Raw genomic sequence first — 27,571 nt, 5'->3', positions numbered from 1 at the left:
GTTGTCTCAGTCGAATTCATGTTGCTTGTTGTCTGCGTGTGTGGCTACTAAGGATAGCTGGTCGTGTCGTTTCGTGGCTAGTTGATGTTCATGTATGCGGATTGTTAGCTGTCTTCCTGTTTGTCCTATGTAGTGTTTTGTGCAGTCCTTGCATGGTATTTTGTACACTACATTAGTTTTGCTCATGTTGGGTATCTGGTCCTTCGTTCTGGTGAGTTGTTGTCTAGCCACGAAACGACACGACCAGCTATCCTTAGTAGCTACACACGCAGACAACAAGCAACATGAATTCGACTGGGACAACACTACTATCATAGGGCAAGCCAGACAGAGAACAGCCAGGGAATTCCTAGAGGCATGGCATTCATCCACAAACTCCATCAACAAACACATCGACCTGGACCCAATATACCAATATACCAAGCGGACAGCTGAAACTGACAACCGGAAGCGGCAGGGACAGACCACTATAAACACCGGAGGAAACATCAAAGAAGCGCTTCGCAGGAGGCTCCCAAGCACTGATGATGTCGCCTAGCCAGGGGACAAAACGTTTGCAACAAAAACTTCCAGCTCGGCGAACAGAACCACAGCAATGAACATTATCCATTATGTGGGGTGCATGGCTTTGGAAACTCTACAGCTCAAACCTCAACATGTGAGCAATGTATTCTTCTATCAACTTGATGAGGTGAAACTGGAAAGCAAGTGGCAAAAAAGCCAAAATAGTAAAAATGGGACAATAGATATTGTACCTTCTCTTTTCTCATCGGTGTCTTCTCTTTCATCTCCATGAGCTGCAACAGCTGAAGCTTCATGTGTGCTTGAGACCTGAAAGTCAATATAAAGAGCCTGGCTAAAAATCTATAACTCAGGGAAAAACATTGATGATATGGTGATCAGTTGGAGGACTAAAAGGAGAAAATCTCGACAAGCTGGGTGAAACTGAGGAATAATGAAGGGAAACTGAAAAAAGAAAGTTTTCCCTTTAACTGCAATAAAAACATTTCATAAATGGATACAGTGGAATGATACAATGACATCAAAATGTTAATACATTCCATATGTAGGTAATGTGCTATATTGACACGCAGACCTTCAAATTGTCACACATCCCTCCAATAGCAATGTGTAGTGAGCATAAAGGGCCACACACCAAAGGAGGACTATTTTAGGTACAGAATAAAAACAGCAAGTGCTGGAGAAACTCAATGGGTCTAGCAGCATCTTTAAAGGAAGAAACAGAATTAACATTTCAAGGACTTGTGGACTTTTTAATGGAGCATCGATAAGGGCATGTGTTGTTTCTTTATGTGGCCTATCAGATGATTAAATGCTGCCAGAGGTATTTTGTATGAGAACATGCTGGAAATTGAACAATATGATGCCGATTATACTTGGTTTATTATTAAGTAAACAGAATGAGAGTGATTATTTGCTGGAACAGAGTATCACATCCTCACTTGGGGAGGGTTTCTTTTCCTGCAACCTTCAGTTCAAAACCGGTTTGTCCTTTAACTTACTGGAACTGTGGATTGATAAAGTTCAAGGATTCTGATGAAGGATTGGAAAACTTTGTTTATCTTTTACATAGAAAAACAAAATCAGCAGGAACAGGTCATTCGGTCTATTAAGTTTGACAACTATTTACTAGGTTAACGGCTGACCCTTTATCTCAGTACCATGAGTCCTGCTCTCCACATACTCCTTGACACATTTAGCCTCTAGAAATCTCTTTCTTTCTCAAATCGATTCAGTGGCTTTGCACCCAGAACCTATGGTCAAGAATGCTGCCGGATCACCACAGTCTGAATCCACAAATTTCTCCTCATTTCAGTCCAAAATAGTCTGCCATGTATCCTGAGGCCATGACCTCTTGATCTAGAGATCAGGGGAAACATCCTCCTTTTAGTAGGTCTGACCAGTCCTCTAAGAATTTTATTCTTTTTAATGAGATACCTGGTCATTCTTCTAAACCACATTGAACACGAACACAGTTGAACCAAACTTTCATAACACAATAAGTCTGCCATTCCAGAAATCAGTGATGAAATTTAATCATGTAAACAGAGGATGGATGAAAAAAAAGATAGTGGTTACAACTCCATGTTAAGTGCAATATGTGTAGAGAAATAAACGTAAAACAAAGATTGGGCTAAGACAGCGAGAAATAGAGGAAAAAATAAAGCGAAAATGTTATAATTTTAGTTATTAAAAAAAGTTCAGTCCAAAGGAATGAAACTCCACACAGTTGTTCATTTTAAGGGCAAGAGATTGAGCAAAAATCATTAACATTCATCATGCTGTTACTTGTACTGATGATGTGTAGAGAGATGGGGCTGTAAGGTAATGTCATTAGACTAGTAATTCTCAAGCCCACGCTAAGGCAATTGGAACCTCAGCTTAAAGTTCAGCCAGAAGTGCCATGTGGATGATACACAGTAACTCATATCTCACAAATGCTAGACAAAGACTACCTCCAGTGAGAGGGAATCTAACCATCACCCTGTATCATTCAAAGGCATTATCATTACTGAATCCACCACTATCAAGATCCTGAGGGTTATTATTGACCTGAAAATGAACAGGACTAGCTCTATAAATACTGTAGTAACAAAAACAGTTCAAAGGCTAGGAATTCTGCAGGATTCAAGACAACACACTCAATTCCTATCAACGATTGATAAAGCACTGATAGATGATTGGCTTGCTAACAGGGTAAATAAAATAATAAAATTATGAGATACACTAATAGGGCTGAGAATCAGAATATTTTTCCCCAAGTGTTGAAATGTCTAATACTAGCGGGTATGCATTTAAGGTGACAGGGTGAAATTTCAAGGGAGATGTGTTTCCATGCTGTACATCTCTATGACTCTATGTGAGGGACAAATATTTTACAGAGAGTGGTAGGAGTCTGGAACACGCTGCCAGGTTGGTGGTGGACACAGATATGTTAGGGACATTTAAGGAACTTTTGGATAAACTTTTGAATTTGCAAGGAGTGGAGGGATATGGACCATGGGCAGACAGAAGGCAGCATTCCTGTGCTGTGCTGTTCTATGTTCTATGTAACAGGAAACAGGAGTTCAGCACAATTGTCATTTCTTGGTTGGCATGTTGTACTGAGTAGTGTGACTCTGGGATTAAGGTTATTTTACAATTTTTATCAATGACTTGAAAGAAGGGGCTGAGGATATGATAACTGATAACAAAGATGATAGGGAAGTAAGTTGCAAAGAGTTGAGTGAATGAGCAAAGATCTGACAAATGAGTTATCAAATGAGACATGTCGAAGCGTCCAGCTTGGTAGCAAGTATAAAATGAATATTATCTGAACAGTGAGAAATTATAGAGTTTGGAGATGTCAAGGGAATTGGAGCCTAGTGCACGAATGGAGAAAGGTTAGAATGCAGACATAGCAAGTAATTCGAAAAGATAATAGAATGTTATTGCTTGCTGGGAGGAAACTTGAATACAAAGGCAGAAAGGTTATATTCAGGTATCTAAAACACTGGTGATATCACATCCAGAGTACTATGCACAGTAGCAGTCACTTCATTCAAGAAAAGATGCAAATCCATTGGAAGCAGTTTGGAGAAGGTTTGCCAGACTAATACTGAAATGGGTGGATGTGTCTGCTGTTATGACTTGCTAGGCTTGTTTCTGCTGGAGATTAGGCATTTGATTGAAACATATAAAGTCCTGAGGGGTATTTACAGTTGGATATAGTAAGAATATTTTTCTTCTTGTAGCAGATTCTAGAACTAATGACTTAGGTTGCAAACATCTAAAGGCACAGCCATCAATGATGCTGAGATTAAAATTGAAGATGCTGAAGAGTCCCGAATTAGAGCAATGTAGTTTTCTCAGACATTTATAACAATTGTGGAGATTGCAGACATAAAAATGGAGAAGTCAAGAGAGAAATTTGAATACGTGGATGCCAATTTTAAAATCAAGCTGTTTTTAACTGCAAGCTAAACCAGTTCAGTGATCAGAGGGGTTGTTATGAATGAGACATTAATTAGTGCAACTTAAGATATAGGCAGCCGAGCTATGAATGACCTCAAATTTACAGAGAGAGTAAGTAAAACGAGAGAGGCCAGCCAAGGATGCTTTGGAGTTGTCAAGGTATAATAAAGGGATAGGTGAGATGAGATGGGGGCAGAGTGGACAATATTATGGAGGAGGGAATAAGTATTTAGTGGCAGCAAATATTAAAGCAAAATTGTGATAGTTCACTTGAAACGCAGATCATTTTTATTTAAGAAGTTGTAAATTGAATTTGGAATCTTGAGCTTAACATTTTGAAAAAGGTATTACCATTGACTGTACATAGATGGATGAATATTATGCATGATGGTAAGCTTTGAAAGACAATGAGGAGAAAACACAGCCAGGTTGTTGATGATATAATATGTGACATGGCATAAAGCTTAATTAAGCTCAAATTATGAGTCTAAAATTGCCTTGGTGATATCAGCAAATGAGTTCTTAATTGGTTTGTATAACTTTCCTTTTTTTAGTAAGTTAATACTGGCAACCACCCAATTTTGTTTTTAAAGTGTTGACAACTCAATTCATAACAATTGACTGATGAAGGTCAGATAAATAATTTATCTTTCATCTGTTGATATCATCAATAATAATGCTGAAGCTATGTGTTAATTAAGCTTGTTGGTAAAGTCTGACATTTTTGTGCAATAAGTATTACTAATGTATTCTACTAGCTTTTCATTTATATACAGTTGCATCTGTCCTCAATGCATTCCATTGTAAAAACTAGGAACTTGACGGTTGAAAAAGTAGTTCAAATCCATTCCTCTTGTCCCTTGGTATAGTCATACTTTGTGCCACTGCATAATCACTAATATTTTACATTTACTAAACGTATCATTATAAATTTATACGATATTGAGCTCTATTATAAAAAGAAATCAACCATCTGCTCATTAACTAATTTGTCATCTTCAGTTTACCTACCTTTGAAATGTTTGCCAGATACTAGACAATAAAGAATGACCACTGTAAGCAGTAAATGCTCTTATTTTCCCTTTGGTGTGAAATGCTGCAGAGCTTTTAATATTCAGTAGCATTTAATATTCCATTTTCCTTGTTTCTCTGAATGTTCTGGAAAACATTTCCACTATAAAAGCACTTATTAAGTGTGAGCTGTTTCTGTCAACATATAACAGCCCTGAAATTCATTGGTTAAGGAGGTTCTCCCTGATTTTCGTTTGATAAGATGTTTGCAGAAACTCCCAAAGCATGATGCATTTGGTTAATAACAGACTGCCTCTAGGATTTCTTCCGCTTTCCTACTTCAAGTTAGAGCAGAAACTCAGGAGAACTCCGTATGATTTCAAGGCATTGCTGATATGTATTTTGTGTCCCTGTGTCTTTCACTGTGGTGTTTATTCTTTGCTTTTTCCATCTGACAAATCCTGAATCTACCATCTCCTTACTATATAGGAAGAATTCTGAACATTTGAAACAAAAATAGAAATCGCTGGAGAGGGATTCAGCAGGTCTGGCAGTATTTGTGGAAATAATGCAGAATTAATGTTTCGAGTCCAGTGACTCTTCATCAGAGCTGATAGCAGCTGGGAGAATGTGGTATTACTGCTGAAGTTATTGAAATTGACACTGAGTGCTAGAGGCTGCCAGGTCCCCATGTAGTAAACGAGATGTTGTTCTTTGAGCTTGCGCTAAGGTTCACTAGAATACTGCAGCAGGCCTGGATCAGAAATGTTGGCATGGGAACCCAGTTATGCATTGAAGTGGCAGGCAACAGGAAGCTCAGTATCATTGTCGAGTTCAATAACTTTAGAACCTGATTCCATTGTTTCAGGATTTTTCCCCACTCTACACCCAATCCCATTATGACATGGGTTGCTTTTACCACAGTCATACATTCTCACATACTCCAAGGAAAATTATCACATCATGTGGCTTGCATTCAGTACAGTTCACCCATTTGTTTTACCACTCTTAGCTCTTATTATCATTTATTCAGTTTTCTTCTGTTCTGGCCTGCTATGCATAATCTCCTTGTTCATCTACACCTTTCTTAAAGCTCTCTCTCTGGGCTCTGTCTCCACCTACCTGCTCACCTCTCCCCTTCTCCTTCCCCCAATGCCCCCTCTCCAAATTTCGGCTTCTGCAAAAATACCACTTTTTCCTAGCTCTAACAGCTATAACAAAGACTTGAAACATCAACTCTGCAGATCTGGCACCATCTGGGGGAAGAAAGCAGAGTTTCTCCAGCAATTTTTGTTTTTGTCTCAAACCTCCAGCATTTGCAGTTCTTAGTTATATTATGATTAGATTACCTAAAGTGTGGAAACAGGCCCTTCGACCCAAGCAGTCCACACCGACCCTCCGAAGAGTAACCCACCCAAACCCATTTCACTCTAACCAATACACCTAACACAATGGGCAATTTAGCGTGGCCAATTCACTTGACCTGCACATCTTTCGACTGTGGGAGGAAACCGGAGCACCCGGAGGACACCCATGCAGACACGGGGAGAATGTCCAAATTCCACACAGACAGTCACCCGAGGCCGGAATCGAACCTGGGACCCTGGTGCTGTGAGGCAGCAATGCTTACCACTGAGCCACCGTGCCGCCCAAAAATAAAGTCCACATTGACCCTCTGAAGAGTAACCCACCCCACCCTATTTCCCTTTGACCAATGCACCGAACATTATGGGCAATTGAGCATGGCCAATTCATCTGACCTGCACATCTTTGGACGATGGGAGGAAACTGGAGCACCTGGAGGAAACCCACGCAGGCACAGGGGGAATGTGCAAACTCCACACAGATAGTTGCCCGAGGCTGGAATCGAACTTGGGACCATGGTGCTATGAGGCAGCAGTGCTAACCACTGAGCCACTGTGCTGCCCCTTATAATTCTTAACATTTTGCTGTAATTAAAGTTCCTCTCACAGAAACCCCACTGATGAGTATCCAAACCTCAGGAGAACGAGAGGACTGCTTCACAAGTTTCTTTTAGACTGAATGCATCTTCCTAATTACCTGTGGACTAAAGATGTCCCTGACATCAGGGAAATGTTGTTTGTTCTTTTTCTTCATTGTCATTGTAAAAGTTTCCACTCTTCTCTGGACAGCTTCTGCTTGCGTACGGGTTAGGGTTGACAGTATTGCTATACTTTCCTGGGTGTCTCCGCTGACTAGGCCTGAAAGGCCTGCATTCTTCAACCATTCTGCCTCCACCTCCCCTTCTACATAGAGAACAAAATGAAAACATGGATTGAAGACAAATAGTGACAAGAAAGAAATTTAGTCAATTGACCAGTTAAGAAAAAAAATCTACTCCTACACACTGGGGCTGGGCTCCGAGACTTAGAGTTATTGTCAAACCTTCACGTCATGAGACCAGGCATTGTAGGCTTTGGGGTCTGTCAGTCAACAGAATAAATCTCAAGAACAGAGGGAGATAGACAAGCAGGAAACTACTACTTAGCCTAATATCTGTTCATGAAAATATATGTAATCTATTATGAGGAAGTAGGAATGGGATGTTAAGAAAAATCGTTATCCAAACGAAAAAAAGTCAACAAGGTTTCATATAAAAGGGAAATTGTGTTTGACAATTTTGTTTCTTTGATACTGATGTTGGGTGGGAAAAGAAGTCCTGTGAAAAAAGCAACCCCTAACCGTACTACTGAACCCCCTCTTCCCCTTCTTGTCATCACTCACCTCAGCTTTTTTTAGTCCAAGCCCTTGGGTTGGTGTAATACTGCCAGCAGCCACTAGCATCCCTGTGGCACTGCTGAGAGCAGAAAAGCTGCAAGACTTGAATTATATTCAAGGTGGAGTTAGTCATATTTTTAACCTCCAAGGGGGTCGAGGGATAAGGAGGGAAAGCAGAAAAGTGGATCTGAGGCCATTATCCCAATCAACTATGATCATATTGAATATGATCAGGCTCAAGATGCCAAATGACCAATTCTTGCTCCTTCTAGGTATGCTTAAAAAAATAATTTGTTACTATCTCTATTCCAAGCATTTCAGTCTTCCAATGTTTGAGCTTTGATGGGCAAAAATCTATGTAATCAAAAAACTAGCATTCAAAATATTCTATCCGTGGTTAAAGATCGATATAAGAGACTTATCCTCTATGATTCCATGGAGATATCCCCAAATCACCTGTTCTATCTTTGACAGACACTGCTGTAGCTTCCTGAGAAATGTCAAGAAACAGTGACCGAGTCAGGCCAGGTAGGTCCACTGATTTGCCCTTTCAAGCATCGGCATCATGCTCCAGATTTTGGACATACTTTAGAGTGAAAATTCTGCATTAAAGTCACTTTAACTGTAACATAGGAATTTTTATTTTGAAAATGTAATCAAGTATGAGGATGAGACAAATTCAGTTGATGTAGGTTATATGGATTTTACCAAAGCTTTTGACAAGGTACCACGTGGGAGACTGATTGAGAAGATTAAAGCACATGGAATTGAGGGAACCTTGGTGAGATAGTTGAGAAACTGTCTTAGTAATAGGATACAAAAGGCAGTGGTAGAAGACCGTTTGAGTGACTCAAGGCTGATGTTCAGCAGTGTACCATAAGGATCAGTACTGGGACTCTTATTGCTTGTTATGTACATAAATGATATAGATGAAAATTTGGGGGGAAAGTTAAACAAGTTTGCAGTTAACACCAAGATTGGTAGGGTGGTTAATAGTGAAGATGACGTTTGTGGGTTATAGGAAGGTATAGATGGTTCAGTAAATACAGGTGATGCAGTTTGGGTGAAGAAACAAGGTGAGGGAGTATTTAATGAATGAAATTACACTGGATAGCTCAGAGGAACAAAGGGATCTTGGATTAATTATCCACAGATCCATGAAGTTGACAGAGTACATCAGTAAGATTGGTCAAGAAAACATATGGGGCACCTGCTTTCTTAAGTAGTGGTGCGAAGTATAAGATCAAGGAGGTAATGTTGGAGGCACAGAGCATTAGTCAGGCCACAGCTGGAGTAGTTCAGGTCACCTCACTCCAGGAAGGAGGTGATAGCACTAAATGAGGTATAGAGAAGGTTCACCGGGATGTTGCCTGGGATGGAGCTATTGAGTTATAAGATGATTAGATAGGCTTGGATTGTTTTCATTAGATGTTCTGCCAAGCATAACACTAAATTAAACTAACCCCTTCTTTCTGCCCTTGGTCCATACCCCTCCATGCCTTGCATCTTCATGCGCTTATCTAAAAACTCCTTAAACATCCCTATCATATGTGCCTCCACCACCACCCATGGCAGTGTTTTCCAGACTCCTACCACTCTTTAAAAAAAAACTTGCCCCTCACATCTCCTTTGAACTTTCTTCCTCTCACCTTAAATGAATGCTGCCTAGTATTAGACATAGGAGAAAGTGAGGACTGCAGATGCTAGAGATCAGAGCCGAAAAATGTGTTGCTGGAAAAGCGCAACAGGTCAGGCAGCATCCAAGGAGCAGGAGAATTGACGTTTCGGGCATAAGCCCTTCTGAAGAAGAGCTTATGCCCGAAATGTCGATTCTCCTGCGCCTCGGATGCTGCCTGACCTGCTGCGCTTTTCCAGCAACATAGTTTTCAGCTAGTATTAGACATGTCAACTCTGGAAAGGCATTTCTATCAACCTTATAAACCTAAATTTTATAGACTTCTATCAAGTCTCCCCTCAACCTCCACCGCTTCAGAGAAAACAAGCGGAGTTTTTTCTAGCCTCTCCTTATAGCTCAAATACTCTAATCCAGGCAGCATCCTGGTAAAGCTCTTCTGCACACTCTCCGAAGTGTCTACATCCTTCTTGTCTTGTCAAGTGACAAGCAGAATTGAACACAACACTTTAAATGATTTGAGCTATTGGGAGAGGCTGAACAGGCTGGGGCTATTTTCCATGTAGCGTCGGAGGCTGAGGTTATGGAGGTTTACAAAATTATGAGCAGCATGGATAGGGTAAATAGGCAATGTAGAGGAAGTAGTGGAGGCTGGTACAATTGCAACATTTAAGAGGCATTTGGATGAGTATATGAATAGGAAGGGTTTGGAGGGATATGGGCCGGGTGCTGGCAGGTAGGACTAGATTGGGTTGGGATATCTGGTCGGCATCGACAGTTGGACCAAAGGGTCTGTTTCCATGTTGTACATCTCTATGACTCTATAATCAAAGACCTATAAAGTTGCAACATGACATCCTGACTCTTCTATTCAATTCTTCAACCAATAAAGGCACGCATGCCATATGTCTTCCTTACCTATCTACTTGTGTGGCCACTTTCAGGGAACTATGGACTTGAACCCCAAGATCCCTCTATACATCTCTGCTCAGGATCCTGGTTTTAAATTGTATACTTTCCCTTAATATTTAATCTCCCAAAATGCAGCACCTTACACTTACTTGGATTAAACTCCATCTGCCATTTCATAGCCAATATCTGCAACTAATCAATATCCAGCTGAATTCTTTGACAACCTTCCACACTACCCGCAACTCTACCCACTTTTGTATTGTCTGCAAACTTACTAACCCACCCATCTACGTTCTCATCTAAAACATAAATCTCCAGTCAGAAAAACAACTTTCCACCAATATCTTCTGCCTCCTATGAGCAAGCTAATTCTGAATCCACGCAGTCAAGTCATCGAGGATTCCATACATCTTAGTTTTCTCGATGAGCCTACCATGAGGGACCTTGTCAAAAGCCTTACTAAAACTAACAGTTTTGATTAATTTAATTTGGTTACATCACGTAATTTATCTAAGTAGCTTTCATTTACCATCAGGCACTTTCACGGCCACCTCTTCTTGCTCTTCCTGGCAATTTTCCTGGGTTGTCTGGATATTTTCCACTTCACTCCAGTAGTCAGCCATGGAGAGTTCATCCAGAGAATCCTGGGAGGAGGACCGTTCATATTGAGGCCTCTCCATGTTTCTGGAATGCACTTGATTCATACTATACTGTCCACATCTTCGACTGTAAAACAAAACACGCAGGTTTTCCTTTTAACATAAAGCATCTTTATATCACCTACATTGGAATATCTTTTGTTGACATTTCTGTTACTTGTATATTGAAATAAGCTGCTTGGTATTGCCAAGCATTACCAAACAGTCAGCTATCAAATCTTCTCACAAACTTCATAACTTGAATTTTCATTTCACAACCGGTCTTGCAAAGAGAGGCTGTTACATTTGATCCAAAATAAACGCTTACAGTAAAATTCTGTCTCAATGCATTATGTTATTGTTAAATTAAGTCAAGTCCAAAAAACTTTTGCTCTATTTTAAAATAATGATGTATCAACATCTTGTTTTTATTTCAATTTTTTGTCATGCATATTTTATGAATACTGTCACACGTATTCTTGACTGATTCATCCTCTGTCAATGCAACTTCATATCTGCATTTAAGCTTGACAGTACTGTAAGATGAGGTAAAATAGTGTAAAAATAAACAGAAGACATTAGGAGAAAGAAAGGGGAATGTCCAAAAAACAAAGGAAAAATAGGACAGTAACTCATCGGACTCTGAGCAGTCTAAAAGCAAATAAAATTACTTGAGGAGGGCTTTTAGCAATACAACTTGGATAATAGTCTCTGAGCCAGCTGAAGAATGGGAACCTTTTTATCATTTTAAAAACAGTATTATTATGAAGGCCTTAGGCCGTTGAATTGATCATCTGGTAATCAATCCTAATACTTGGAGTCATTAATATTTAATCCTTCCATCTCTCATATCATGAAAACCATGAACAGCAAACATGCTCGAATGTTCCTGGTGGCTGCCATTACAATGACTCAAAGCACAAGCAATATATTATCTTTCATAACTTTTTGTTTGGAATTCCTTTGTTATATTTTTCTTTATTGTTTGTCCACTTGTACTTTGGTCCAAGAATTTATATTGAAGGAGGTTTCCATAATCTCCAGGAATGTTTGAAATTGATATTCTTTCAGTTTGAGCTTAATATATGAGTGCTAGTGGGCTGACAGGAGCATGTCAGGCAGATTCTTTCTTCACTTGATGTTCAGAAGTTACTTTTATGCAGAAACAATTGCTACCTCTTGCTGATTTTCACCTCCCTCATCTAAGGGCATCAAGACCGGGTCTCACCATCTCACTGCTTATTCATTGTAGAACAAGAAAGAGTGCATTGTATTCCTGGTCTTGTGCATAAGTTGCATGTCAGTTAGTTTACCATCTCCATTAGTGATTGCAACTATTGCAACAGGGTGAATTTTAATGATTTGCATGAAACGGTTGATACTGAACCTGCACTCCATTTTACATTTCTATTCATTTTAAATTCCAATCTTAAAAAGCAGCTGGTTCAATAGTACCCATTTTTAAACAATCACACAAACTTATCATCAACCCCAATATATTCATTCATAATGAGTAACAAAAGCAATAATGATTAATAGAGTATGTCAGACAGTAGTCGAAACACTTCGTAGTGAGATAGTGAGATCCGGCCTTAGTGTTCTTGGGTGAGGGAGACGAAAACAGCAAGGATTAACAATTGGTTCTGCAAGAATGTATGATTCAGAACATCATGTGAAGAAAGAATCTGCTTAACATATTGCTCTTGTTAGCCTGCTTTATGGTAGTTGAAGCACATAGTTCACATGATGCCAATGACATCAACAATGCTGAAAGAAGTCAGAAAAATGACCTTTCATCACATTGCATTATGGGATACCTTGAGCTATTCAAAAAACCACCTCCTCAATCTGTCCATCATTTTCCACCTTCTATTCTTAATTACTCCCTCCTCTGCCCCCTTTTCCTTTGTCCCTTTCCTTCCAATCTCTTGCCCTGTCTGTTCTCGTCTTTTCCTCCCTCCGTTAGCCCTGCCATACCTCTTCTCAACCCTTGCCACCTCTGCTTCCTTCTATTCCCTCCTCTAAAAATGTCTCCTCTTCTCTTTGCTAGAATCAATTATTTACCACCCTGGTAATGTATTAGCTTCAGATTTAGGCAGATATTCCAGTGAAAGACCATTCATTTATTTTAAAAAATACAAGCATTTAGCTTCAAATCCTGTTACATCTGTTAGTAATGGTACAATAGAGCTTAAAAGATTAGAGTTTTACGTCTTTTGTCACAAAACTGTGCAGGAGTCAGAATGTTAGTTGACACATTATTTGGGATATGAATTCAAACCAAACAAAAAGGTGCTCTTTTGGTGCAGTGTCCCTACCTCTGAGCCAGAAGGCCAGGGTTCAAGCCTCACCTGCTCCAAAGGTGTGTCATAACATTAAAAAAAACCCAAAGAAGTGCAGATGCTGGAAAGCAGAATCAAAAATACATATTCAAAGTGGAGTCACAGGTAGATAGGATAGTGAAGAACATGTTTGGTATGCTTTCCTTTATTGATTAGTGCATTGAGCATTGGAGTTGGGAGGTCATGTTGTGGCTGTACAGGACCTTGGTTAGGCCACTTTTAGAATACTGCGTTCAGTTCTGGTCTCCCTCCTATTGGAAGGATATTATGAAATTGAGGGATTCAGAAAAAATTGAAAAGGATGTTGCCAGGGTTTGAGAGTTTGAGCTATAGGGAGAGGCTGAATAGGCAGGGGTTATTTTCTCTGAAGCGTTGGAAGCTGAGGGTTCCCTTCTAGAAGTTTGTAAAATCATGAGGGGCATGGATAGGGTAAATAGACAAGGCAGCATCCGAGGAGCAAGCTGCCTGACCTGCTGTGCTTTTCCAGCACCACTCTGGTTTCCAGCATCTGCAGTCCTCACTTTTGCCTAAATAGACAAGGCCTTTTCCCTGGGGTTGGGAGGTCCAAAATAGAGTGCATAGGTTTAAAGTGAGGGGGGTAAGAATTAAAAAGGGACTTAATGAGCAATCTTTTCACACAGACAGTGGTGAGTATATGGACTGAGCTGCCAGAGGAAGTGATGCAGGCTGGTACAATAATAACAGTTAAAAGGCATCCGGATACGTATATGAATAGGAAAGGTTTAGAGGGATGTGAGCCAAGTACTGGCAAATGGGACTAGATTTATTTAGGCTATCTGGTCAACATGGTTGAATTGGACTGAAGGGTCTGTTTCTATGCTGGATATCTCTATGACTCTAAATTGCTTGAAAAACTCAGCTGGTCTGACAGTATCTGTGGAGAAAAAGCAGAATTAACCTTTCAGGTCAAAACATTAACTCTGCTTTCTCTCCAGATGTTGCCAGATCTGCTGAGCTTTTTCCCAGCAATTCCTATGTGTTGTAACATCTCTGAACAGATTGATTAGAAGATGTATTTTGTTTTAAAAACAGCATGGCAGTTGCAGACTCAAACCACTGAGTGGCGCAGATAAAGGTTTAATGCCATTATGATTATCTCTTGCAGTAAGTTCATTGTTTAAAATGTTGTAACTTTTTCGAATACATTTGTTATTTCTTTCTTTTAGGTGTCCTTTCATTATTTGAGTCTGTTATTGTCGCCATCAAATGTACTTTTACTATTACTAATAGGGTTCCTAATACAGAGTTCTCCTCAATCTCCTGGCACCACTGCATCTACCTTGTCAAATTCCCAAGGGATATTTCATAAACGTTCTGTGACAACTTACACTGAGGTGCTCCCTTACAATCCCACTCTCTGTCTCATGAACAAATACTATGTCCGTGGTCCATTCTCAGCTGCTAGAGATAAACTACTGTTTGCCATCCGACCCCACACACCACCCAATTTGTTCTGGGTTAACAACAGACAAGAGGTGATTGGGACCAAGTAGGTGTTTTCTCAGGCATGCTGAGTACATTCAGTTCTACTCTTAAAGTTTGCTATGACATTCTCCAGCTACACGGTGGGAATAACAAAGACAAAGATATTCTGCGCAGGACACAGTCTCTCCTTAATGTCTGAATACTTCTCTATTCTTCAAGTGAAAGCAATGCAAGTTGTTGCATTCAGTATTACTTCTGAGCCTTGAATGGATGTTAGTGTTGGTGGGTGCTCTTACACATTGATCCTGCTGTCTACAAAGATAGCTCAAAGCTCGATAGAGTGAACATAGCAGCCTATAGTCACCTCATCTCTGTGTAAACCTCACGTCAGGTGTCAGTCAGCTCCGAGTACCCTCTCAGATTATCATAACATAAAAACCATTTCCTCCAAACAGACAGCTAAAAACACAAGTGCAAACCTCGTCCTCTAGAAAAAGGCAAATTATCTAAACATGATCTGGAGGTTAAAGAATCATTGTCAATCATGTGACTTTATTATTGTATTCCCCTGTGTGAAAGGCTTATGTGGAGTAATATTTTCCACTAAGTCTATAGCTAGGATAAATAAATGACATAATTGTCAAAGCCCTGATTGCTTATGAATACTAAAGGTGAAAAATGAAAAATGCAGACTTCCCTCAAACAATATATTTTGACCAGCACAATTTAGAAAGGAATAAAAAGCCATTTAAAATTTCAGGTAAGTATTTCTTTATAAAGTTATACCTTTAAAATTGATAAGTGAGATGGTAAAAGTGATTTCTGTGCTGCCGCTGATACCACAGTTGCATTGAAATGGTATATCCTCCAGTCTACAATATGCCAAGGCCCCAGTTCTCAGCATATCAGGCACTGAAATAATTCTATCCCACTACAGATCTGTCACAACAGATATCTCTAGCTTCAAGTAAAGCTTAAGACAACAGGTATATTTTCACAATGGAGTGGTTCCACTCTACATATAGCTGTATACTCGGCCTTCTTAGAAAATTAGACTAAAGTACACGCATTAAAGTTTGGTAACATTATGAATAACTAAATACTATTTAGAGAATACACAATATAAAGACAGTATTCTCAGCAAACAGAAAAGAAATCACACAAGGAGCCCACACTGTACAAGTTGTAGTGTATGAACATATGAATTAACAGCAGGAGTAAGCCCCTTAAGCCTGCTCCATCATAAAGTAAGTTCATATCTGATCTGAATACTCCATATTCCGCTGCCCCCCCCTCCCCACTCCTGATAACTTTTCACTTCCTTGTTTATAAAGCATCTTTCTAGCCCCATATTGAAAATATTCAAAGACTTTGCTTTCACCTGAGTTCTAAAGACTCATCACCTCAAAGCAAACAAAAAGGTTTCCTTATCTCGGTCTTAAATGGGCAATCCCTTATTAAATAATCATCCCTGGTAGCGAGTTTTGAGCAGAGTTGTAGCTCAGGTTGAGGTTCTGGATATAGGTTTGCTTGCTGAGCTGCGAGGTTCATTTCCAGCTCACCGAGCAAACCTACATCCAGAATAATCCCCGGTTCTAGATTCTTCCATAAGAGGAAAGCAACATTAACTCCCCGTCAAACTCTCTTAGAGAATCTTGTGTTTCAATCAAGTAATCTCTTATTCTTCTAAACTTCAGAAAATGTGTGCTGAGCCTGTCCAATTTTTCCTCATAAGACAACTTGTCTATTTTGGGTATTAGACTGTTGAACCTTCTCTGAAATGGTTTCCTACGCACTTCCATCCTTCCTGGAGTAAGATGACCAATACTGATATGGTCTCACCTACAAACCTACATCCAGAACTGATATGGTCTCACCAATGCCCTGTAGAATTGAAGCATAAGCTGCTGTATTTGTACAGTCTTTGTATTTATGTATCATATATGGAAGATGTTTGTATCCAATTCCACTCAATAATTAATATCATTCTATCAGTTTCCTAATTACTTGATGAACCTGCACAATTTTTAAAAATCCATGCCCTAGGTCACTCAGATCCCTTTAAATTCTGATTTCTGCAAACTCTCACCATTTAGAAAATATCCTTGATTTTTTTTCTTCTTGTTAAGGTAGAAAAGTTCGCATTTTCCCCACAATATATTCATTTGTCTGATCTAGGCCCACTGACCTGCCCTACCTACATAACCCCTAGCCTCAACATCACTTCACAACTTATGTTCCACTTACAGTTGTATCATGAACAAATTTGGCAATCTGAGACAAGGACAACATTTTCACTCAAAGGATGGTAAATCTTTGGAACACTCTACGTCAAGAGGTCAATGGAAGGTCAGACATTGTGTACATTTAAAAGTAAGTTATAGTAAACTTTTGAATACCAACACCATGAATAGTTGTGTGGCTGGTGTAGGTAAAAGGCATTGAAGCATTCAATCAGCCATGATCTTAAAAGGCAGAACAGGCTCAATGGACTGAATGGCCTATTCCCATTTGTGTGTTCCTCTCATCTCCTGGTTTGAGTGGAACAATAAGATGGGAGATATGCCAGATTATGAGGTTGCAGATTGTATTGGAGTGTAATTCTGCTGCAGGTGGTGGCCAATAACGCTTCATGGATCCCAATCTTGAAGTGATAAGTCTGTTTCCAGTCTGTCCCATCCAACATGGTGATAGTACCACACAACACGATGGAGGTTATTCTCACTTTGAAGACAGGACATCATCTCCACAAGGATCGTTCGGTGGTCACTCTTACCAATACTATCACAGACTGATGCATCTGCAGCCAGCAGATTGGTAAGGATGAGGTTAAGTACGTATTTCCATCTTGTTGGCTTCCTCACCACCTGCTGCAGAGCCAGTCTAACAGCTATGCAATTTAGGACCTGACCAGCTCAATCAGTCGTACTGCTGTCAAACCACTCTTGGCGCTGGACAATGAAGTCTCCTACCCAAAGTACGTCCCGTTTCCTTACCAACCTCAGTGCTTCCTCCAAGAGTTGTTTAACACGGAGCAGTACCAATTCATCAGCCAAGGGAGGACAGTACGTAATAATCAGCAGGAGGTTTCCATGTTTGACCTGAAGCCATGAGACTTCATGGGGTCTGGAGTCAGTGTTGAGGATTCCTAGGGCAACTCTGTCCCAACTGTATACAGCTATGCTGCCATCTCTGCTAGTGGGACAGGACATATTCAGGATGGTGATGGCTGTGTCAGAGACAGTGCCTGTAAGCTATGAATCTGTGACTATGTCAGGCTGTTGCATGAATAATCTGAGAGCTAGCTCTTTCAATTTTGGCACTCGCCCCCAGATGTTAGTAAGGAGGAATCGGCAGAGTCAACAAGGCTGTTTCTGCCATGGTCCAGTTTCATTCTTTATTGAGACTTCATAATGATTGATACAATTGAGTGGCCATTTCATTGGACATTTGAGCGTTGATTACATTGCTATGGGTCTGAAGTCTGCAGGTATGAGTTAGAGTGTATGAATGTGTCAGAATGTTGCTTGATTAGTCTGTGAGACAGCTCTCCCAATGTTGCCACTCGCCTCCAGGAGTTAGTAGGGAGGACATTGTTGGGTTGACAGGTTTGCTGTTGCTGCTAATACTTCTGGTGCCTTTGTCAATGCCAGAGGGTGTGTCTAGTTTCAATTGTATCAATCATTATACCATTGCTTTTTATGTTGGTGATTGAAATGTTGACAGAGGCCATTCTTAGGCATCCCAATATATTGGCTCCAGAAGTGGGGTCAAAATTACATAAGATTCCGTTGTACGCAGACAATCTCCTCATTTTTTTGTCAAATCCAGCAGTTTCGGTGCCTGATACAATGCATCAGCTCGTTTGGCACCTTTTCGGGGTACAAGATTAATTTTGCAAAATCAGAGGCTATGCCTATGGGTGGTCTTACAAAGGTGCTAGGTCTTGAGGGCGAATCTCGATTCCCATTTAAGTGGTCGCTGGGGGGTTTTATGTATTTGGGCATATTCATCACTCCAGCTCTTGATTGGTTGTTCAATTATTCGACAAAATCAAACCAGACCTTCAAAGATGGAGGTGCTTCCGGTCTCATGGTTGGGTTGGATAGCGCTTATTAAGATGAAGATTCACCCCCGTTTGTTGTACCCTATACGGATGGTGCCCCGGATTTTCGATAAGCAAACGTTCAGGAGACTGAACAGCCAGTTCAGCTCTTTTACTTGGCATCATAACCAGCCCCTTATTAAATTAGCTAAACGGCAATTGCCTTACAGACTGGGGCGAGTGGATCTCCTAGACATTAAAAACTATCTTACTTGAGTGATTGGGCTTGTGGGGACCCTCTTTCAAAATGGTTAGATATCTAAACCTCTCAGGCAAAGTGCCTCCTTACTAGTTTGCTGTTTTTGGACAAAATGAGGACATTTAAGGAATATTGCCATAATCCAATGGTTGTTAATATTGTTAAAGCATGGAGAAGGAAGGCAATATTGGCAAAACATCTTTTCTTACACCTATATGCCAGGTATGCCAGGTTTTCAACCAGGGATGATGGGTTCAGGATTCAAACATTGGACAGTTAGGCATGTGTCTTGTATGGGCGATTTATTTGAGGGAGACACAATGATGTCTTTTGATCAGTTAGCGCAGAAATACCAGCCATCTAGCAGGGACCTCTTTCGTTTTCTTCAAGTTGGGGGTTTTATTCAAAAAAAAAGCTACACTTTTGACTGATCCCTTTAAATCCGACATAGAGAGGAGGGTGCTCAGTGCGAAGAGTACACTTTATGTCAGCATGTTATATCATCAATTGGGGGGGTGCCCCCTCAGATGAGTTCAATCGACTCGGCAAGGTGTGGGAGAGAGAGCTAGGTCTCCTCAGAGGCATGGAAGATATTTGAGAAAATGCAAGAAAGATATCAATTTGCAATGGGACCCATGTTTTACAGTTGATGTTTCTCCACAAGGTCCGCTTGGCTCTGGATCGTTTGTCAAAATTTAAACCAGGGGTATCTTCAACATATCCCAAATGTAAAGGTAGTATGGCACTCTTACCCATTGTCTCTGGTCCTGGGGTAGGCTTCTAACATACTGGAGCACTGTGGCAGGTGCAATGGAGGGGATTTTGGGTGTAAGGGTGGAGAAGGACCCAATCTCACTTCTTCTTGGCCTGCCCAGTGTGTTCCCTGTAGATGCGCATAAGAAAAAAAAACTTTTCAACATCCTCACTTTCTGCGCAAGAAAGAATATCTTGTAGGTTGGGTGTCCGAAAATCCCCCAGGCCTGTCGGGTTGGCTAAGATTGTTATGGAGTATAATCCCCTTGGATTTTCTTACAAGTATGGTGCACCACAAAACTAAGAATTTCTAGAAGAGATATCAGCCCTTTTCGGAATACCTGGACACCAGATTTGTCTGCCACACTATGAAGGGCTTTTATATAGCCATATCGATTGTGCTTTATGAGTCCAGAGAGGGGGAACTGCGAACTTGTGTGTAAATTTAAGCTCTCAATATTCAAGAGTTCGTGTTTTGTTTTGCTGAGCTCTATTATTGTTATTATTATTTATTAGTTTGTTATTATTTAATTAGTTAAGTAGTTAATTGGGGGTTTTTAAAATATGTTTTATATATTTATACAGCGATTTATATTATACATTTGTACATGAGGGCTGTTGGGTTTTTTAAATTTCTTTTGGTGTTCTTCATATTGTTTTGAATTGTATTGTTTTGTATTTGTTGTAATATTAGAATGTTTATTTTTCAATAAAAATATATCATTAAAAAGTCAACCATATTGTTATGGGTCTGAAGTCAAGTGTAGACAGGTAAGGACAAGTTTGGGAGAGCAGTTTTTCTTCCCTAAAAGGGGATTAATGAATCAGATTTTTTAAAATTATGACAATTGACATTTATTTCATGATCATCATTAGACTTTTAATTCCAGATTTTTATTATTTTCATTTTCTACCATCGGCTCTGGTGAAATTCAAAGCCAGGTGCCCTGACTCACCAGTGATAGGAAAACAGTTGGAGAAAATTCTAAAGGAGCGAAGTAATGCCCACTTGGAAAGGCCCGGGATTATTAGGGATAATTAGCATGGCGTCATCAGAGAGATGTCATGCCTAACGAATTTGTTAGAACTTTTTGAAAATGTGTACAAGATTGTGGATGAGGGAAGGTCAGTTAATGCAGTTTATATAGATTTTTGTAAAACCTTTGACAAGATTCCACATGTAAGATTGATTGAGAAGGCTAAAGAACGTGGAATTGAGAGATACATGGTGAAATGGATTAGAAACTGGCTTAGTAATAAGACACAAAGGGTGGTGGTCGAAGGTTGTTTGAGTGACTGGAGGCCTGTGTCCAGCGGTGTACCACAAGGATCAGTACTGGGAACCTTATTGCTTGTTATGTACATAAAAATGATATGGATGAAAATGTGGGAGGAAATGCTTAAAAAGTTTGCAGATAACACCAAGATTGGTAGTGTGGTTAATAGCAAAGAAGATATAGATGGGTTGGTCAGATGGGTAGAGCAGTGGCAAATAATATTTAACCCTGATAAGTGCAAGGTGATACACTTTGGAAAAGAAACAAGATGAGGGAGCATTTAATGAATGGCAGGGCACTGGGTAGCTTTGAGGAACAGAGGGATTTTAGGGTAATTATTCACAGATCCCTTAAATCAGCAGAGCATCTCAATAAGACAGTTAAGAAGTCACATGGGACACTTGCTTTCATCAGTCGTGGGATAGAGTATAAGAGCAATGAAGGTAATATTGAGTTGCACAGAGCATTGATCAGGCCACTAGTGGAATACTGTGTGCAATTCCGGTCACCTTAGTACAGGAAGTATGTGATAGCACTAGAGGGGATAGAGAAGAGGTTCACCAGGATGTTGACTGGGATAGGGAAATTGAGCTATAAAAAGAGATTAGATAGGCTTGGATTGTTTTCTTCAGAACAGAGAAGACTGAAGGGATCGTGATTGAGATGTATAAGATTATAAGGGGTTGGACAGGATGAGTAAAGAGTAATTGTTCCACTTTGTTGAGGGGTCAATCATGAGGGATATTGTTTTAGGGTAAGTGCAGGAGATTCACAGGGGATTTGGGAAAGAAATCTTTTCACTTAGTGAGTGGTGGGAATCTGCAATGCACTGCCTGACAAGGTAGTGGAGGCTGGGAATCATACAATGTTTGAAAAAAGAAAGGATGAACACTTCAAATGTCATAACATTCGAGGATATGCGACAAATGCAGGAAATTGGGATTAGCGTACTTTTAGTGGTAGTTATGGGCTGAAGGGCCTTTGCTGCACTGTATGAATCTATGAATCGGAGTATTACCTAGTTCTTTGGATTACTAGTCCAACGACTATACTATTATGGAATTGCCTTCCCAACAACTAAAGCTCAGAGTAATAGTTAATTTCATACATATCATTGTCTTAATACCAGAGACTAACATTTCCAGGAATGTATCCTCAGGGTCATCAAACCTGAAATATTCATTCTCTCCAAAAATACTCTATCACCTGCTGTATAGTTTCAGTTTTTCTCACTTTAATTTCAGATTCCTAGTGCCTGAAATACTTTTATTTATAAGATGTGTTCTTTATAGTACTGTAATATAAAAGATTCAGACAGCTTTCTCTTTCGACAGATATTTTCCCCTTCGCTAAATGTTAAATTATTGCTGTTAATCATGCTGCAGTCACTCTCACAGTTACACAAAGGGCTGACCTTGTGCTTAACAGAACTTGCAGCTCAAGCTTCAATTAATGGTATATCTACAGGCTCATTGTATAGCAGAGATAACAAAAACCATGTCCGATACCATGGCTTATGAGTCAACTGTGAATGTGTACTTGATGTCTAAAATGCAAGTGTGTGTGTTTTTCTCCTTTTGGTGAGCTTACTATCCTGCTCCAAATGTATCACAGCCATTAGAATGCCCAATGAAAAGACCATGTGGAACTATGAATATAGTTTGCAAAGGAAAAGCTGAATTACAAATAAGCAGTAACAAGTATTAGGAAGAAAAGATTTGTGAAAGGTACAATGCAATCTGCAGACAAATTGGTTACAGAATTTTGAAATACACCATGTACTTATGCTTCCGTTGAGAACATTTAAAAAAGGAGTTCGCCCCATGTTTCTCCATCAGGGACCTGGAAATCCTGGTTGAGGGAGCAGTGCAACAAAGAGGTGTCTTTTTACTAGAGGCTCAAAGGAGCTGAACCACCAGACACTGCCAGCCTGGTCAGAAATCATCATCCAGGTCAGTGACGTCTCGAGAGAGTGGATTACTGGGCTGCTGTGGTGAAAGAAGCTTCAATGACTTTGTCCGCTCCATCAGAGTAAATGCCAGTACATCCTTTCTGCTACATTACACTCACTCCATGTCTGCCACCAAACTCTCCTTTCACCAGGGTTCATGTTCTATCATCCGCTGTGCTGTAATCATTACCCATTAGCCCTACCCACCCACATGACTAAACCTGCATCATTCCCTCACAATACCTTTCTCCCACATGCAGCTGACCAATCAGCCATACCAGCCACTTGTATCTTACTCATTCCATCCCTTTATGTTGTTACAGGGGAATGAATCCCATAACGGGGCACAACAATGCTGTCCAGGTGGGGGATGTCTGATTTCTCTGTTTCCATCCCTTATAAGAAGAGGAGAATTCTTACCCTTGCTAGATAAGACTGAATGACTCCAATGGGGAGGCAGAGACATCTATATTCCAGCGGCTGAGTAAGTCAGCCACATATCATTCCACTGCAACACTGGCAGATCCAGGCGCTCAGTATCATGTATCAAACACCACTTCTAATGGCTGTGATGCCTTCTGCGTCTTGTGTCTTACAGATGCAACCAGCCTCCCAATTATATCGGCGGAGAACTGCCCGTTTCTTCCCCCGCCAGAAAACATCCTCAGAGCCCAATGATGTGACAATGTTGAGACACTGGAGAAAGTATCAGCAGACTGCCTTCAGCACTCCCCACCAGCTCTAGTACTGACAACTTATTGGGGTCAATATGAACACAGTACATGAGACCAGTGAGCTGGATTTGACATCAACATTAGCCTCACCAGTCTTCTTGCCTGATTCGTCCACATGTCTCATCAAAGACAATTTTGCACTCTATAAGACTCTGCCCAATGAGTCAAATTCAGATAATCCAAATCTCTGATTGTGTTAAAGTTAGTAACCATTCCCATTGGCAGAAAAACTATCCAGCAAAATTATTCCTGTGATAAACTGTAATTCTTGACTGGGAAACACCAGATTAACCAAATTCATGCAAATTTGGAATATGGCTGGGTCTACCATTGGAGCAGAGTTCAACTAAGTCAAAGTTCTGGACAAGCCGTCATTTAAGATCAAGATTTCCTGTTTGTGGGCAAAATGTGTTCCCTAGGATCTTCCAGGGTTATCTTAAACCTCTGCTGAACACAAATTTGTGAGCACATCCCCTGGGATTCAACTCTTAGCAATTTTACTGGACATATAAAAACCTGGCTGGTGCACAAGTAACATCCTAATCATTAGGGTTTCTTGCTACTAGTGCCAAGTAGGCGAACTATTTCTGAAGCCTGTGTTACAACAATCAGTATTTTAAAAAATATTTAATTTGCTTAAAGCAGTTGGTAATGTCCTGAGGACATTTTAAAAAAAAAAGTTATTTCTTTCTTTAAGTTTTTTTTGTGACACATTATCTGTCATTTTCACTTCGATGGTGGAAAATGTGGGGAAACCCAAAGGTTAACAGATGCAGCCTAATCTGTTCCAACAATGTTTATGCATTTCATGCTGAATTTTATTTGCTTTTAATTTTCAGCCATTGCTTTCAAAGGGAATAATTAATGGTTACAGTCCAACATACAACCTACTTATGGACCTGTACTTTTTCAAGCTGTTGCCAAGGTCACTGGGGAACACAAAATAACATCTCTATTTTCAAAATAAAAGGGTTGTTTAGGCATTACAAAGAATCATGCTAGAGGACAAAAATCCAAATAAAATCATCCGTGACTTTGTTCCTTTTCATAAATAAATTCAAAGTGCTATCATCTTTTCATCTAACATACTTTGAAAATGGCATGGGGACAAATAGATTTTAATCAGCTGAAGTTGCAGACTCGGTCAGGCAGCTAAATATTGAATTACTTTGACTGTGCCACCTGGAGCCTTGTTTGCCGATATCTTGTGTTCCAGGCACCCGAGCAAGTCCAGAACAAGTACAAGCAAGGAGTACTTTGGAAATTAAGTGGGGGAAATTTGTTTTCAATTTGACAAAAAATAAGCCATTTGCAAAACAAGCCATTGATTAGCTGTCAATTATTTTGGATCAGCCCCTGACCAAGGAGGCTCCCTTGATCGGAATAATCAAACCTCAAGACCAGCAGCGTTAGTCCTTCAGTCAGCAACGCCTCCAAGTACACACACAATATCAGGTAGAATGCTGGACACAAATTTGTTCTCACTATGGCTGCTTGTAAATTAACACAAAAAAAGGTGAGGAATAGGAGCAGGAGTAGGCCATCTCATCCATAGAGCCTGCTCTGCCAATCAATAAGATTATTGCTGATCTTTTCATGGACTCAGCTCCACATACCTGCCCGCTCACCATAACCTTCAATTTCTTTACTGTTCAAAAATCTATCTTTGCATTAAAAACAATAAAGTAGCCTCAACTGGGCACTGAACCCCACAGATTTACAACCCTTTAGGTGAAGAAGTTCCTCCTCAACGCAGTCTTAAATCTGTTCCTCTTATTTTGAGACTATGCTCCCCAGTTGTAGTTCAGTGGAAACAACCTCCCTACTTCTACCTTCCTTTTCCCTTCATAATTTTATGTGTTACTTTAAGATTCCCCCTCACTCTTCTAAATTTCAATGAGTATAGTCCCGTTCTACTCAATCTCTCCTTATAAGCCAACCTTCTATGTTCTATGTTCTAACCCTCTCAATTCTGGAATCAACCTCATGAACCTTCTCTGCATCTCCTCCAGTACCTGTACATCCTTTCTCATGTCAGGAGACTAAAACTCCAAATGTGGCCCCATCAGCACTCTGTACAATTGCAGCATAACTTGCCCTCTAGCAATGAAGGACAATATTCTATTTGCTTTCTTAATGACCTGCAGCACCTGCAAACCAGCTTTTTGTGATCCATGCACAAGGACAAATTTTTGCCAATTAAATAATAGCCCATTTTGCTGTTATTCCTACCAAAATGGAGGATCTCACATTTACCAATATTACATTAGATTAGATTAGATTAGATTACATTACATTACATTACAGTGTGGAAACAGGCCCTTCAGCCCAACAAGTCCACACCGACCCGCCGAAGCGCAACTCACCCATACCCTTACGTGTACCCCTTACCTAACACTACGGGCAATTTAGCATGGCCAATTCACCTGACCTGCACATCTTTGGACTGTGGGAGGAAACCGGAGCACCCGGAGGAAACCCACGCAGACACGGGGAGAATGTGCAAACTCCACATAGTCAGTCGCCTGAGTCAGGAATTGAACCCGGGTCTAATATTGTACTCCATCTGCTAGACCCTTGCCCACTCACTCAACCTATCTATATTGCTCTGCGGATTTTGTATCCTCTGCAGACTTTGCTTGGCCACTCATTTTAGTGTCATCTGCGAAGTTTGACACACGACACTTTGTCCCCAACTCTCAGTCTTCAATATAAATTGTAAAGAATTGTGGTCCCAAAACTAATCACTGAGGCACACCACTAGCCATTGATTGCCAACCAGAAAAACACCCACTTATCCCCTCTTCACTTTCTCTGTTAGTTAACCAACCAGTTAACATGTTAAAACATTACCCATAACACTGTGCACCTATACCATATGCAGCTGCCTTTTGTGCAGCACTTTGTTGAATGCCTTCTAGAAATTCAAATAAACCATATCTACCAGTTCCCGCTGTTATCCACCACGCTTGTGGCGTCCTCCAAGAATTCCAGTAATTTAGTTAAACATGATCTGTCTTTCATGAATCCATGCTTTATCTGCCCAATGGGAGAATTCCTATTCAGATGTCTCATTATTTCTTCCTTGATGATGGATTCAAACATTTTTCTCACGACAGAAGTTAGGCTAACGGGCCTATAGCTACCTGCCTTTTGTCTACCTCCGTTTTTAAGCAGTGGCATCACATTTGCGGTTTCCAATCCACTGGACCTGCCCTGGAGGCCACTAAATTTGATAAATTACCATGAGCACATTTGCTATTTTCCTTCTATCTCTTAGTACCTTGGAATGCATTCCATCAGGGTCAGAAGACGGAGTGGCTTACCTTTAACTCCATTAGCTTGCCCAACATTATGGCTTCAGTGATAATGAAAGTTTCTAGGTCCTCCTTGTCATCAATTATTGGTACGTTATTGGTGTCTTCCACTGTGAAAACTGACACAAAATACCTGTTCAACACCTTGGCCATTTCCTCACCTACCATTTGTTAAATCCCCCTTCTCACTCTTGAAGGAACCAATGTTTATCTTAGCCACTTAGGTTTACATTTATGTAGAACCATTTGCTATCTGTTTTTATATTCTGACCTAGTTAACTCACATTGTCCATCTTTCTTTTCGGCTTTCTGTTGACCTTTAAAAGATTCCCCAATCACCGTTTTCCCCACTAATAGAGCCATAGAGTCATAGAAATGTACAGCATAGAAACAGACCCTTCAGTCCAACCCGTCCATGCCGACCAGATATCCCAACCCAATCTAGTCCCACCTGCCAGCACCCGGCCCATATCCCTCCAAACCCTTCCTATTCATATACTCATCCAAATGCCTCTTAAATGTTGCAATTGTATCAGCCT

The 27,571-nt window shown here is 40.3% G+C and overlaps 1 protein-coding gene across 5 annotated transcripts in view; it reads right to left on the bottom strand.

Moving 5' to 3' along the window:
• arhgap18 (Rho GTPase activating protein 18) overlaps positions 1-27,571 on the bottom strand; it is a 131,636-nt gene that overhangs the window by 29,950 nt on the left and 74,115 nt on the right. For 3 of the 5 annotated variants that reach the window (XM_043683642.1, XM_043683627.1, XM_043683634.1), the window contains exons 2-5: positions 27,042-27,151; positions 10,800-10,996; positions 7,048-7,253; positions 756-831 (exon numbers count right to left, since the gene is read on the bottom strand). In XM_043683642.1, the coding sequence (XP_043539577.1) occupies positions 756-831; positions 7,048-7,253; positions 10,800-10,974 (457 nt within the window). In that variant the 5' untranslated portion in view covers positions 10,975-10,996; positions 27,042-27,151. The remainder of the gene's footprint in view (positions 1-755; positions 832-7,047; positions 7,254-10,799; positions 10,997-27,041; positions 27,152-27,571) is intronic. The other 2 variants (XM_043683619.1, XM_043683611.1) reach the window with 1 other exon arrangement.

This window comes from Chiloscyllium plagiosum, chromosome 3, assembly GCF_004010195.1.
Source record: "Chiloscyllium plagiosum isolate BGI_BamShark_2017 chromosome 3, ASM401019v2, whole genome shotgun sequence".
Classification (NCBI taxonomy): Eukaryota; Metazoa; Chordata; class Chondrichthyes; order Orectolobiformes; family Hemiscylliidae; genus Chiloscyllium; species Chiloscyllium plagiosum.
Note: the sequence above shows the minus strand (reverse complement) of the source record. Positions and strands in the feature narration are given on the sequence as shown.